The 15,820-nt window shown below is 46.2% G+C and overlaps 1 protein-coding gene across 1 annotated transcript; it reads left to right on the top strand.

Annotated features, from left to right (window-relative positions):
* Positions 1-464: 464 nt before the first annotated feature.
* Positions 465-15,610, top strand: LOC134929593 (putative nuclease HARBI1). Its single transcript, XM_063925181.1, has 5 exons — positions 465-701; positions 12,188-12,938; positions 13,023-13,395; positions 13,705-13,726; positions 15,030-15,610. Exons 1-4 carry the CDS (start codon positions 465-467, stop codon positions 13,706-13,708), a joined length of 1,365 nt encoding a protein of 454 aa, XP_063781251.1. The 3' UTR covers positions 13,709-13,726; positions 15,030-15,610.
* The last annotated feature ends 210 nt before the right edge of the window (positions 15,611-15,820 follow it).

Consider the following 15,820-nt stretch of genomic DNA (forward strand, 5'->3'; position numbering starts at 1 on the left):
CACGCTCAATGAGTGGCTGCATCTGTAGTAACAGAAGTTTTGGGACAGGGCAAAATGTGAGTTTTCCTGATCAAATTATTTTAAATTCAGTTCCAGCAAATTCAAGTATCTTTGGATTCAATCTGGTCTTACCCATTCATCCGAAGACTCCTCAGGTTCCAGCTGATTTAAGCTTGTCCGGACTCAATCTGGTCCCATCTGTTTGTCTGGGTCAGTCTCCTTCAGTTCCAGCTGATCCAAAATCTCTGGACGCAATCCAGTTCCGTCGATAGGTCCAAAACCTTCTCCAGTTCCAGCCGGTTCAAGCTCTTCCGGACTCAATCTTGATCCGTCCAGTTGTCCGGATCAGTCTCCTTCAGTTCCAGCCGATTCAAGTGACTCCGACTCCGCCTCAGAATTGTCCTTTTTGGTCTTAACCGATTCAAGTGTTACTAAACCTGGTCTGGTTTTAACAGCTGACCCAAATGAGGAACTTCAGTCTGCCAACTCTAAAAGGGAATCTGAGTCTGCTTCTCAGTCCATGTGCCCTAAGTCCTCACAGAGGTGGTAACCTCCCAACAGAGGATTCTCAAATTCATTATTTTCCAGTATGTAGCCTGCAAGCTTCAATTAACTTATCTGTTACTTCAATTACTCCGGTTTCAGCTTGTCCCAAGATTCCTTCTCCAGAAGGAATTCCTGATTCTGCTGTGTTACCTGAGGTAAAAAAGAGTTTGTAAATTTGCAATTCAAGACTGGCTCAAGTGCATCAATCTGCAATCACATCAGTTGCATCAGTTCCATCGTGTCCTGCACTGTCTTCAGTTGCATCGCATGACATTTAGCCCTAGATGGTGATCTAGCTTAATATCAAGCACTAGTTAATATCTCCTTATTATGGAGTCTGATCCATCATCTGGATTTACCCCTGCCAATATTGTCAAATATCTTTTCCTAGCCTTCAGAGGTGAAGCTTTCGATTGGGCAATCCACTCTATGGGGTATATTCAATTACAGTCGAAACTGCCGTCTTGTCGGAAAGATGGCAGTTTTCGACTTTTTAAGGTCAGAAGGGGTTACGACCTATTCAATCCCCCCTCAGCTTTCCGACAAGTCGAGAAATTCGACTTGTCAGAAAACACATGGATCGGCGTGCTTCTGTCGGAAACGGGGCCAAATCCGACAGGTTTTGGCCCCCTTTCCGACAATCTCAATCCGACTTTAGAAAAAAGTTGGATTGGGGAAGGGGGACGGCTGAGAGGAGGAGACGGGTCATCGCAGCGGGGGGAGAGCAGAGAACCCTGCGGCTGAGAGTAGGAGATGGGTCATCGCAGCAGGGGAGAGCAGGGAACCCTGCGGCTGAGAGTAGGAGTCGGGTCATCACACAGGGGTAGAGCAGGGAACCCTGCAGCTGCAGCAGCGTAGCAGGAGGATGGGGCGCTGCCGCTCATGGCAGCGTCCACCCGGCTCCAGCAAGCGAGGTCCCGCTTGCTGGAGCAAGGTGGACGCTGCCATGAGGTCTGGCGGCGGTGCCTCATCCTCCTACTATGCTGCTGCAGCCGCAGGGTTCCTGCACTCCCCGCTGCGATGACCTACTCCGGGAGGGTGCCTGTCTGTCCTTTCCGACAATAATGTCAATCCGACTTTAAAAAAAAGTCGGATTGGCATTGTTGAATAGTACATTGTTGGATCCGACTTGAATTGAATATACCCCTATGAGTATAACAAGATTCCACTCTCTACAGTTGATAAACGTTGCGTAAAAGAGGAAGAATCGTCGAAGATCTTGACTTCAGTTAAAGTTTTGTGCTACTAAATTCCGTGCTACTAAATGTTGCAGCATGATTGACAAAATTTCACACCGTCACTGCGTATAATAACACAGCTGCTGTACTATAGCGTCCACCTCTGAATCAGCTCCTCTGTGCACTGTTATGTATGATTAAACCAGGAATTCCACTATCCCAAATAACCTTACCTGTTTAGATTGTGATAAATACAAAATGGATTTGGGCTGACATCCTTTTAAAATACAGATGTGTCCTCATACATCTTTGCTGCAGTCATGCCAAATAGCCCCTCTTGGCTATTCCAGGTCCCGTGAGACTCTGCTAGCATCAGTAGTCTTTCTTGTGTATTTTTTTCTGAAAATGTGTCTTAGTCGAAACATGACTAAGACACACGAGGAGACTGCTGATTAATTTGATATGTGACATTTATATATCTGTGTGCGACTGAGTCTCCGAATCTGTATGTGAATCTGCTACATTGCAGCTGACACATTTTTTTTCCATGCCAAGTTCCTTTGTGCTTCATATACAGACTCAGTTGCACACAGATATACAAGTGTCACATCAAAGTAATCAGCACAGTGTCCTGGTGCATCCTTGTCGTATTGCATTGTCTAAGACTAAGGGGGTCATTCCGACCCGATCGCTCACTGCAGTTTATCGCAGCACAGCGATCGGGTGGGAACAACGCATGTGCCAGTGCCGCAGTGCGCCGGCGCATGCTGGACGGTCGAAGGCCGTCGTTCCCTAGCGATCGCCTCTGCCTGATTGACAGGCAGAGGCAGTCGCTGGACGGGAGGGGGTGGCATTTGGCCGCCATTTTGGGGGTGCGGTCCGGGCAACGCAGGCGTGGCCGGACCATGCGGTGGGCGGGCCGCTGCGGCTGCGTGACATCACACGCAGCCGCTGTGACCAGGGGCAGCGACAAGCAACTCCCGGCCAGCCGCATGAGCTGTGCTGGCCGGGAGTTACTCGACAAGTACAAAAGCATCGCCGCTGTGCGATGCTTTTGTACTTGTGCAGGGGGGCGAACAGACATGCGGGGTGGGCTAGCCCTGTGCTGGGCGTCCCCCCACATGTCTGGGAACATGATCGTAGCTGTGCTAAATTTAGCTCGGAATGACCCCCTAAGGGCCTAATTCAGAACTGATTGCAGCAGCAAATTTGTTAGCAGTTGGCCAAAACAAAGTGCACTGCAGGGGTGGGGGGGCAGATATAATATGTGCAGAGAGAGTTGAATAAGGGTGGGGTGTGTTCAATCTGAAATCTAAATTGCAGTGTAAAAATAAAGCAGGCAGTATTTACCCTGCCCAGAAACAAAATAACCCACCCACATCTAACTCTCTCTGCAAATGTTATATCTGCACCAGGGACGTGCAGTCAGGGGAGGCAGTGCCTCCCCTGTCATTAATGATTAAGATTATACAAAGAAGATGCATATGACACATATTCTGTGTCATATGTATCTTCTTAATATTATTCTTAGCATTGCTCCCCTCTGTATGTGTTTGGGAGGCACCGATCGTGGTGCCTCCCGTTGTCTCTGGAGAAAGGTATGGGAGCGGGGGGCGGGCACGGGCGGGGACAAGCCATGGGCAGTAAATGCCCATTGAAAATATATGGGAAAGCGGCACCATTAGAGGTGCCGCTTTCATACAGAGACGTGCTTTCAACCTATGAAAGCACGTCCCTGTCAGTGAGGCCACAGTGATTGGCCAGCGGATCCGTCACTGGATCCGCTGTCAATCACTGTGTGTGCGACGCTGGCGGAGGAGGTGCGGGCGGCTGGATGCGGCGTTGTTGCAGGCGGCGGGATGCGGCGGTGGTGCGGGCGGCGGCGGGTTGCGGCGGCGGTGCGGGCGGCGGAGATTTACCTTTATCTTGCAGAGTTTGGCAGCGGAGCGGTACCAGTTTAAAAAATGGCGCCTCAGCGTCATTTTTGGAACTCAAGATGGCCGCCGCGAGCCAATCACGGCTCGCCGCGTCATCGCCCTGCCCCCTCCGGCTGACTTATATAAGTCAGCGCGAGGAGGAGGAGCGTCAGTCCGACGGCGGAGGAGGAGCTGTGAAGAGCTCCTGAAGAAAGAAGACGCCGGAAGTCCTGGCTGGGCGGCGGCTATGCAAAAGAGCTTAGCAGCCGCCGCCCATCAGGTGAAGACGCTGGAAGCCCTGGGGAGGTGGCGCCTCCCCCAAGTGAAGACGCCGGAAGCCCTGGGAAGGCGGCGGCCACGCAAAAGAACTTAAAGGCCGCCGCCCCCAGGTGAAGATCCAGTTTAATAAAGCTTCTTTTTAAGACGTGTGGTGTTTTATTTTAATATTTTCTTTACAGGTGGACTACAGGTGCCAGCGGGCCCTTTATGTCCGGGCATGCTGGCACTTGTGGTTCTCCAAGTGCCAGCATGCTGGGGCAGGCTTGCTGGGACCTGTAGGCCACCTGTAAAGAACAATATTAACACACAATGAACCCCGCACCCACCGCCACCAGGGGTGCGGGGCATAGCATTGGGCTATCAGCCCAGTGCTGGTTATTGCTCGGGAGGGGGGACCCCATTTCTATTTTTTGGGGTTCCCACTTTCCGAGGAATTCCAACCCTGGGCTGACTGGCTGGGGGGATGATTAATGGTATGGCAGGGGGACCCCACACTGAGTGTCTCCCCTGCTATGGCATTACTCCTCCCGGCTAGTTCTGCCTAGTGCTGGTTTTACTGATGTGTCGGGGGACCACATTTTTTCGGGGGGGGGAGAGCTTGTTATCTGCCAGTGCCTCCCCAACCAGTGACCTCACCGCACGACACTGATCTGCACCCCCCCCCCCCCCCCTGCAGCGCACATGGGGCCTAATTCTGAGTTGATCGCAGCATCAAATTTGTTAGCGGTTGGGCAAAACCATGTGCACTGCAGGTGGGGCAGATGTAACATGTGCAGAGAGAGTTAGATTTGGGTGTGGCGTGTTCAAAATTAAATCTAAATTGCAGTGTAAAAATAAAGCAGACAGTATTTACCCTGCACAGAAACAAAATAGCCCACCCAAATCTAACTCTCTCTGCAAATGTTATATCCCCCCCCCCCCCCCCCCTGCAATGCACACGGTTCTGCCCAGGGGCGGATTGGGAACAAAAAGCGGCCCTGGAAAAATTTGTACTAGTGGCCCCACATGGGCAGCACCAGAGGTGTAAGGTCTAGCCATGGGCCAAGGCAGCAGCACACTCCCCCCAAGACTTTCCAGATAGTGGGCATGTCCAGCATCAAGGGGGAAGTTAAAAGGAATAAAATTAAATGTTATGAGCACATTATATGATACACCTTCAGAATTTAGGAAACTATATCATTCTTTAGAAAGATATATTTTCTTGCTTATTACACCAACCGTATCCCAATCACTATTCACTCGATCTAAAGGTGTGTACACACGGTGAGATTCGGACTTAACCGATTCTCACTGTGCGATGGGGGGCCGGGTCGGCACTTAGCCAGTATCGCAAGCACATAATGAGTGTGCTTGCGATCCTGGTACTGTGCGATTTTGGCTAAGTGTCAATCTTGACTATCTCTTCTATAGAGATAGTGAAGATTGACTTGCCTGCAGGGGCGTCAGAACGTTTTTAGGTTGGGGGGGGCAAGATATAATCTCATTTTGGCGCCCCTAAATTGCTGAATCGCTAAAGGCCAGATCCACATAAAATACATTGAGAAGGCCAGATCCACACTAAATTCCCACACCCAGAAAAGCATACAATTTTTTGGCTGCCTCATGTACAGATGTAACCACGCTCATCATCACGACATGGATGGCGTGGCTAGTATTCCCGCATCTATGGCATGCACGCCATAGACTTCAATGGTGCAATCACCAGCTGTGACTAGTGGCAGCACGGCGTACGCTGCAGCTTGCCGCGATGCATATGCCCATGCATATGTATCGTGGCAACATCTGTAATTAGAGACCAGAATCTCTGATTGTATGATGTCACTTCAGCTCTCCCATGTCCCTCTAGTTTCCCACCATGTGCCCCATGTAGCAGGGATAGTAGATCAAACATTAGCAGTGACCAGTGCAGTGCTGGTCCCGAGGTGACCGATAGTAGTGGCCGTGGGAGTTAGAGGGAGGACGAGGGCAGGGATGCTGAGGGGGAGTTACAGGGAGGGTGAGGGCAGGGATGTTGAGGTGGAGTTACAGGGAGGGTGAGGGCAGGGATGCTGAGGGGGGGACTTACAGGGAGGGTGAGGGCAGGGATGCTGACAGGGAGCTAGATGGAGTGTGAGGAGCACTGAGGGGGGAATTACAGGGAGGGTGAGGGAAGGGGCACTGGGGGGGGGGGATGGGGAGGAGTTACAGGTAGGGTGAGGGTGAGGCCAGGAACGCTGACAGGGGAGTTAGAGGGAGGGAAAAATTGGTGGTTGCTCCCAGCGCACTACCCAACAGGAATAAAATATAGTACTCAGTTTTGGTAAATTCAAAGAGGTTTATTACTTGACAAATATTACTTAAAAACAGCTGTGATGATATAGCATGTGCCCGTTCTACTGGAATGGCCATGGGGGGCTATGGAAGTGATATATGAATGGGTGGATCCTATATAAGTATATAGGGAATAGGAATTATAGTGTACAATCCTAGTACCGGTACACTTGACAAACAAACATATATTGTCAGAGACAAAGACAGAACACAAACATATACAAACAACCTACGTGAATGGCAGTGTGAAGCGCTATGCTGCGTCTTACTCTCATCTGCCGTAGTAATAGGTAAAGCTTTACTGAACCGCTTAGGTGATGTCCCTAGATTACCCAATGTGTGGGATTAGCCCATGTATAAACTGCGTCCTTAATTAGGCAAAAGTCCCGTGTGGCAATTGGTATGATGTGTGGGTATATTACTCGTATAGCTGCTCCATATACAGTGAGGTGGGGATGAATTCCTTACCTCCTCCGTGGTGCGTGGTGCGTTCCGAATGCCCGGATGTCCCTTGATGGTGATCGTCCTTCTCTGGGGGAAATGGTGATGTCTGCCGGCAGACTTCCTCACAGCGGAACGTCTGACCTGATCGCACGCTGCAACTTTTTGCTGCCCGTGCGATCAAGTAGACACCGCCTATGAGGGAGTGGATTTTTGCATACAAGGCTGCGATCGCTTGAGCAGCCCTGCTATGCAAGAAAAGTTTTGTGCAGAACTAAACTAGGGTAAGACTTACTTACCCTGTGCGATCACTTCAGCGTTGCAGGTTCCGGAATTGACGTCAGACATCCGCCTTCCAAACGCCTCGACACACCTGCGTTCAGATCTCCACGTCCCGAAAACGGTGAGTTGATGGATCCGCCTTCCTCCTGTCAATCTTCTTGTGGTCACCGCTGCAACAGCTTTCTTTGTTGGAGGCGTCGCTGCGCAGTTCCGACCCGATCGCACGGCTGCGAAGAAGCTCAGCGTGCGATTGGGACGGAATGACCCCCATCGTCTGTAAGTTCATAGGATATTGCTAATATAAAGAGATCCTTAAATGTCCATAAAATGAGTTTCGCAATTCATAAGGTGAATTCCCGTTTCCACAAGTTTCCACAACAGGAAAAGAAAGACCAGCAGTGCAGATAACTAAAAGGTAATTGGACAAATTTAATGTACATAGCACTCACATTTCATCTATTATACACAAGCATGTAAAAAACACCCGACTGGCGATGGTTCATCTCAGAACCCAACTGGACCTAATGGTAATCGGTAGGAAAAGAAAGTGCCCGGACACTCCAGCAACCCAAACGTGGTATCCAAGCTCAGGTATCCCCTATAACTCAGTTAGTCAGTGTTAGAAGCCACTCACGAAAAAGTTTTAACCAAGGTTAAAATCAGGCGCAAATTGGGATAATGTGCTAATTTAGCTGCTGCTATAACAACAGGATTAGTCAGTCCTGTAAATATGGGAACAAAAAAAGAAGTAGAGGATAGCAGCGCTTCAATGAAGAATTTGATACAAATATGTATGGGAAATTTTCTAACAGAGCTAACGAAGATGAATGGATTGAGGGTAAAAAAGCTACTCACGCTTAATGCGTTTCAAACCTTGCGGTTCTTCCTCAGAAGCGTCTGGTGGCTAGTGACATTGATCAAGGTTTTATACCTTTTCTAATGAGGAGCAGGTGCTCATGCTTAAAACATTGGCCCTCATTCCGAGTTGATCGCTAAGAGTCATCGCATCGCAAATGTCCGAAATGTAAGTATCTGCGCATGCGCAAATGCGTGATTACGCATGCGCGACGACATACGTACGACAACTGTGCAAAATTACTTTGGAAAAAAAAACCGTAACTGCCAAACGAAAACGAGGAGTGGCGTGGGCGTGGCGGAGGCGAGACTTCGCAATGCTCCGACATGGGCGTGAAAGTGGGCGTACTGTGTGGGAGTATGCAACTAGCATTGGGCGTTGTTTTCGCAAATAAACATTGTCGCTGTTAAAACTAACATAGGAAACCGTAGCACCATTCACGCAGCAGCAGAGTAGGTCTGCAGTTACTCTACATTTGCGAAGTACTGGTACAAGTGTGTATGCAGTAATTAGCAGTTAATTGGAGAGCACATTCATCTGATGTCCAATTACTTGTTAATTACTGAGCACATGAAAGTTACCAACCACCAATTGACTGAACACACATTACATGTTTATTCTACTCACATATTAATCTCACACACTGTCAAATAAGGTTGTTATTTGTGTTTACCTTGGTGTGTAAGCATTTTGTTGAAATGTTTTAATGTGTGTTAGACTACTAAATACAAACAAGTTACATTTTTAGATAAAGTTATAGAATTCTGCTACATTCTTATCAATTAACCAACACCCACATAATGCAGCATACACTATGATTTAGTTTTAAAAGTCACACTAATATATGTTTATAATATCTGACAATGTTTTCAATGATGTCATGTTGACCAAAGATATTTAATCAAGTTGTCGTGTCTGTTTTATTAATATGGACATTAAAGTGTGGTGCAAAGCATACCTTTTTTTTTAAATTATTTTGAATTTTAAGGAGAATTAGCAGATTGGTCACCAAGTGTCTATATGTTGACCTAATCTTTTGTTAACTAAGATTTTGCTAATGCATTACCTTCAAGAAATTGCACACATTTGTAATATGTTTTTTTTATTACGGGAAGAATATTACACAACATTTAAACATGGCTCCACATGAGTCTCACAGGCAGAGATAGACCAAGCACCAAGCAGATGGCACTGACAATAATTAGATAGCAGAACTCAGTACTCTGCAAATTTCTGCTTCTGACAAAAGTATCTTTTAAATGCATAAATTAAACATATTACACACCCTGCCACACACAAATTTGATACCAAATGAAAAAGAATTAGTATCCACCACACAAACACAACAATACACAGCACACTAGTGAGAGGAAGATGGCTCTGTTGTTTGTTAAAAGAAACTCACAGGCTACAATTCCTCCAAACAGAAAAAAGACATTTCACTAAGAGGGAGTGATCCATTCTGGCCACACAAGCCAACTCCAAAATAACATAGAGGCAACTACAAAAACATGGGTGCTGCCCATCTGGAGAGACATCACTTTCTTCTTTTTCTCCCCGCCTGAGGCTGATCTTCTTTGCTTGGTCTGCGGAGTGACCTTCGTTGGGCCTGCCCAGTGGCCTGTTCTTCCTGGGCAGGGGCAGGGGAGGGAGCCGATGTGGTTGGCTCTCTGCCACTGTGGGCAAGGGAGACAGCGATGGCCTGGAGCCCTTGCAAGATGTTATTTGCAAGGGTTTGGTTTGAGGAGGCCAGTTGTTCTTGGGCCTGCCTGATCTCTGCCAGACCTTGGCAGAGTTGAGCAACACCTTGCTCAACACAGGTTCGGATCTCAGTGAGCCGGACAGCTATCTGGCTTACCTCCCGGATGACCCCGTCTTGAAATGTGTTTAGGCTCTCACCATACCTAGCAATTTCAAGCAGGATCTCCGGGATAGCAGAGGGTTGGGTGGGGGGGCCAGTAGGAACCTGCATAGGTGGGTTTTGTTGGCCCACACTGCCAGACCCACTAGGTCCCTCCACCTCAGCCTCAACCACATAACCGGCCTGTGACTCAAACTGTTCACCCCCCTGTGCTGTGTTTTGTGCCAAGCAAATAGAAGAATGTGTGGGGAAAAAGTTGGAGTATAAATTAGTAAAAGATTCTAAATACAGTTCAAATTACAGACAAATAAATGTGTAAACTTACCTTCCAAGTCATGTCCCGTCAGAATCTCAGGCAGGTCCGTGTCCATATGAGACACCCCTTGGCCCTCCTCATAACTGACACAGTCCATCGCCATCTCCTCCAAGTCAGTATACTCCACAGCGACAGGTGGTCCACCCCCTGTAGCCCTTGAGGCATTCCACTCCGCAGCCCTCTTTGCCTTCAGGCGGGATTTGAAGTCAGCCCACCTACATATGTATTGTGAAAGAGGGACAAAGTTGAGTATTATTATTGGTTGTAGAAAATATATAGCACACATGTTCTGCTTGTGTTTGCTAGACAGAACATGATATGTAACTATATTTTTTGAACAACTTAGCACAGAAAATGGATTGTCAAGATGCACTTACCGTCGTCTCACTTCCTGTGATGTTCTGACGACAGAGCCAACTTCATTCACAGATTTTGTGATGTCTCTCCATATGCGTTCTTTTGAAGCAGCACCCATGTTTTTTGGCCCTCTATGTATTTTGGCCATGGCCTGCGTGACCAAGACACGCAACTCCCTCTTAGTGAATGCAGGCTGTCTTTTTTTCCGTCTGGAGGTAGCCTGTGAGGTTTCTTCTTGTTGTTCATCTCCATCTTCCTCCTCACTAGCAGCTTCTGTCTGCTGTGTTTGTGTGGCTAAAGTCAATTCTCCCTCAGTTGGCTCACTATGTGTGTGTGGCAGGGTATCCACACTCAATTGTTGAGGTTCAGAAGCAGAAATTTGCAGAGTACTAGGTCCTGCCTCCACATCCGCAGAGGCGGATTCTAACAAGCGCCTTTGCCACTCTAAGCGTTGTTTCTGCAATGCCATCTGCTGCTCTGCAATGCGGTCTAGCTCTGCTGCGATTTGCTCACGAGAAGCCATGTTTGTGATGACGTGTACGCCGAGGTGTGTGCGCTTATATACCTACGTGCGAATAGTTAATTCACACAGGTGTACACTATTAATCTGGTGAATGATTGCACTGCTTATTTAAGGGCCGAGTTTGCACGCTGTGAGTGTAGGTAGTTTGGAGTTTCATTTGTTTGTTGGCTTGTGCGTGAAGGTGCTAGTGGAATTTGCAGAGTGAGTAATTGTCAAGCATACCTTTGTCCTTTCGTTTGCGTTTGGAATATAGACAGTGTTGCATTGTTTATGCAATTTTTGGTTTGTGAGTATTGTGGAAATGTTATTGTTAATTTTTGGAAGTCAAAGTGTTTTATTAATGTTTTTTTGTTTAATTATTTAATCCTATATATATTTGGCAAGTCCATTTGTGAAAATAAACATGTGCTTATTATTTGTGACTATCATTTGTGTTCTCTTGTAGGTGCTTGTTTTTGGGTCATATAACCCTTTGCTATTTATTTGGATTGGTGTGCTAGGGAACACCAAGTTTTCATTTCTTTTGGAGCAGGTAAGTGTCCTTGGCCTGTATTGGTGGCTGTTTGTTTTAATGTTCTGTATGTTATTTGTGACTATCATTTGTGTTCTCTTGTAGGTGCTTGTTTTTGGGTCATATAACCCTTTGCTATTTATTTGGATTGGTGTGCTAGGGAACACCAAGTTTTCCTTTCTTTTGGAGCAGGTAAGTGTCCTTGGCCTGTATTGGTGGCTGTTTGTTTTAATGTTCTGTATGTTATTTGTGACTATCATTTGTGTTCTCTTGTAGGTGCTTGTTTTTGGGTCATATAACCCTTTGCTATTTATTTGGATTGGTGTGCTAGGGAACACCAAGTTTTCCTTTCTTTTGGAGCAGGTAAGTGTCCTTGGCCTGTGTTGGTGCCTGTTTGTGTTTTGTAAAATATTTTTTGTTTTGTTTTTTTGGCCTTTTGGCTAAACCAATTTTTTTTTTACCAGGATTGATCTGCAAAGTAGTGTTTGTCTTTCCTGGTCTAGCTACTAAATGCCTATTTTTTTTTGTTTGTGGTTTTTTATTGGTGTTAGTGAAGTTTTTTATGCAGAGAAATGTACCCATATTTTTTTTTTGGAAATTGTAAAAATAACATATGTATTTTTAATTAAATTTGTTCTTTATTTGTTATTTGCCAATTTTTTTTACATTTTGGACATGAATTCAACACAGAAAAAATGTACGCTCCTGCAGTAAGTTGACACCACATTTGTCAAACCATTTTATTGTAGTATATTTGTCAAACTTTAGTTTTGTATTCTTCATCTTTGTTTTTTTTTTGTTTTTTTAAAAGTGTGTGATGTCAATATATATTGCAGCAGAAGCCCTACCTCCCCAACCCACGCCAGCACTCCCACCCCAACCGCAAGCCCCACAACCACAGCCGGCTCCTCATCAACCAAGGCAACGGAGGCGTGCTAGGCCACCAATTTTCCGAACCCGTGTCCTACTTTTTGGGATGCCAGATGATGTGGTGGTGCGTAGATACCGGCTGCCACCACATCTAATCCTAGACACTCTCTCCATAATAGAGAGTGATCTGGAGTCTGAAATTCGGTATCCTACAGCAATACCACCATTGACACAATTCCTTGCAGTGTTACATTTTTTGGCTACAGCCTCATATCAGCATGTTGTGGGAGACCTGGTTGGCATGTCGCAGGGCCAGTTCAGTAAGGTCCTGCGGCGTGTCTGCCAGGCTTTCCTAAAGCGGGTGAAGCAGTTCATTGATATGCCTTTGGATGTTGGTGCCCTAGATGTGGTGAAGCGGCAATTTGCGGAAGGTGGTAGTCGCTTCCCACATGTTATTGGGGTTGTGGATGGCACACATGTTGCTATTCAGCCACCAAGACATAATGAAGAAATTTTTAGAAACAGGAAACTGTTTCATTCTCTGAATGTAATGGTTGTTTGTGGGCCATCCCTCCAGATCCTTTCCCTGAATGCAAAGTTTACTGGAAGTTCCCATGATGCATATGTCATTAGACAATCAGGGATATGGCAGAGATTAAGATCAAGTCAACGAGCAGACATGTGGTTATTGGGTGAGTTTTTGCTTTAATTTTTGAAACAAACAAAAATAACTTGACAAATATACTATTTTGAAATATTGGATTATCTACCAACAGGAGACCGTGGATATCCTTGCACCCCCTGGCTCATGACTCCTTACCGTAATCCCAGGCCAGGACCACAGATGGCATTTAACTCCGCGCTTACTGCCACTAGGCAGCTGGTGGAGCGCACAATTGGTGTCCTTAAAGGGCGGTTTCGTGTGCTCCACCGCACTGGTGGCGACATCATGTATTCGCCGGAGATGGCAAGTAAAATAGTGGTCCTGTGCGCAATACTACATAATATCGCGGTAAGGAGTAGTGTAGAGCTTCCTCAGGCAGAGGAATTGCCTGATGAGGAGCCAGGGGTTGGTCCACGCTTCGGTGGGGGGAGTGTGACACGGAGGGGGAGCCAAGTGAGGGCAAGAATTGTTGCAGAATATTTCAGGTATAGTGTTTTTATATTTTATATTTGCAGAAATAATACAACACAGTATGCTTATGTTTTTTAAACCATGATTGCATTTTGTATGATCTTGTAAAGTGATTGGGTAAGGCTTTTGTTGTGTTGGAATGGGTAATTGTTTTTTTTATCAAAAACCAAAAACACGTAAAGCTTACAATGTTTTTTTAGTAATTTAAATACTGTAATGTTAATAAATAGTGTACTTATTTATTTTATATCCTCAAATCCTGATTCTGGAACCAAACACACAAACAAATGATACTCAATGTTTCACACTTTGTGACTGTCCAGCTGAATGATCACACGAACTGTGGTGAGTACACAGATATGTATAGTAATTTTATCTAAAGTCTGTGTCTCTGTGTGTGTTTTGTTTTCTTAAATTTGTGTTCAAAACATTTTCGCTTCTGCTAATGCGAATTTCCGCTCGTGCCAAATAACACTCTGCTCTTCACAGCATTGCTTAGAGCAATAAAGTTATTAGAAATGACAACATAGATTTTTGACCAATCACATGCTAACAGACACTATAAATATATGCCCAAATAAGGAAAACGCCATTGCCATGATGCGTGCAGCACCGTTCACCAGGCGGGAGCTCCGCGTGCTGGTTGCGGTGATGGACCGCCGCGTAGGCCGCGTTGGGCGCTTCATCCCCAATCGGGTGAAGCGCGAGGCCTACGCGGAGGTCCGCCGCCTGCTGCGGACTCGCGTCCGCAGCAGGCGGACAATCATCCAGCTAGAAAGGAGGTGGAGTGATCTCCGTAGGAGGACTCCAGATTTGTTGGCGGAGATCCGCCAGCAAATTCGGGCTCTGCATACACGAAGTAAGTTACCTTACATAATGTTTTGGTTCAAAATTGTGCTACTGTGTTTTTTTCCAAGTTTAGGGCTTCCGGAATTTATGGTTCCATTGTTCAATACAATGTGCACTGCAGGGGAAGCATATGTAACATGTGCAGAGAGAGTAATTTTTGGGTGGGGTATGTTAAATCTGCATATAAATTTGCATTGTTAAAATAAAGCAGCATGTATTTACCCTGCCCATAATTACTCAAACCAACAAAATCTAACTCTCTCTGCACATGTTATATCTGCCACCCCTGCAGTGCACATGCTTTTGGCCAATTGCAAACGAAATTCCTGCTGTAATCCCCTTGGAATTTCAATCATTTTACAGTAAATGGTAGGCTAATTGCAACCTGCTGTGTCCTTTTTTGGAAATTATGACACTGTGTGTGGTTAGGGAAAACAGTACTGACTGTAGCAAAGTAACACCAAACAAGTGCATGTTTCAAAAAAATAAGAAGCAGGCAGGAAAAAGAACCAAAAAACTTGATCAGTGCTGGCTATATAATAAGGTTCCTGGAATAGTAATCTGGTGATGTTGCCTAGACCAATCACTATGACTCAATTGACTAGATGAAGGAATGAGCTTCAAAGTAAAAATTTGGACTCATTTTGTTTGCTGTGGCCAACATGAAGAGGATCTTAACATGTTTGCTTTGCTATTACAAAAAAAAACACATTTAACATTGAACAGAACATTGAGAAAAGAAATTGATTACTAAGTAATTTCTCATGTTTACAAAATTTGTACACAATTATCATTCTAGGACAACAACGGCAAAACTCACCACCCCCTTCCCCTTCCCACTCCCCCTCACCTTCACACTCCCCCTCCCCTTCTCACTCCCCCTCCCCTTCTCACTCCCCCTCCCCTTCACAGTCCCCCTCAGCTTCCCAGTCCACCTCATCTTCCCAGTCCACCTCAGCTTCCCAGGCCCCATCAGCTTCCCTGGCCCACTCCACTTTCCATTCCCCTTCTCACCACACCTCTCCATCTCTTTCTGGGACCCCTTCTCCTCCTTCCCATACCCCTTCTCCTTCTAATTCTACATCCCAATCTGAACCCCCCACACCCTCTATTGCCTTAACTTTCTCTCTGCCCCCCTCGCCCTCTCAATCAGACCCCCCCTCTGAAATTGGCAACCAAATCCAGCCTCCTTCCCCCATCCAGCCTCCTGCCCCAATCCCTCCTCCTTCCCCAATCCCTCCTCCTTCCCCAATCCCTCCTCCTTCCCCCATCCAGCCACCTTCCCCCATCCAGCCAACATCCCCACCCAGTGAATGGGCAGAGGAAGCCCCTGCAGACCGGTCCGGGAGTCTTGAGGTTGCCGTGGAAAGTAAGTTTTGTTTTATAATGAAAAAAATGATTACCCACTTACACTTACAATGTCAAAACATGCAGTGTTGTACTGTTAGAATTCTTGGACCCTGGTCAAATATTTGAAAATTTCATCATGGTGTACATGTTGCCTTGACATATTTGTGAGTGTCATTATATGTACAGTGTGTATGTGTGCAATGTTTTGTGTGTCCACTCTAGGTTGACACTCATTAGGTA

The sequence above is a fragment of the Pseudophryne corroboree genome, chromosome 5 (genome assembly GCF_028390025.1).
Source record: "Pseudophryne corroboree isolate aPseCor3 chromosome 5, aPseCor3.hap2, whole genome shotgun sequence".
In the NCBI taxonomy this organism is placed as follows: domain Eukaryota; kingdom Metazoa; phylum Chordata; class Amphibia; order Anura; family Myobatrachidae; genus Pseudophryne; species Pseudophryne corroboree.

Coding starts and splice junctions, on each gene's coding strand:
- LOC134929593 (XM_063925181.1), top strand. CDS start 465: ATGAGGAACTTCAGTCTGCCAACTCTAAAAGGGAATCTGAGTCTGCTT. Junction 702..12,187: donor ATTCTGCTGTGTTACCTGAG/GTAAAAAAGAGT, acceptor TTTTTTTAAAAG/TGTGTGATGTCAATATATAT. Junction 12,939..13,022: donor AGCAGACATGTGGTTATTGG/GTGAGTTTTTGC, acceptor ATCTACCAACAG/GAGACCGTGGATATCCTTGC.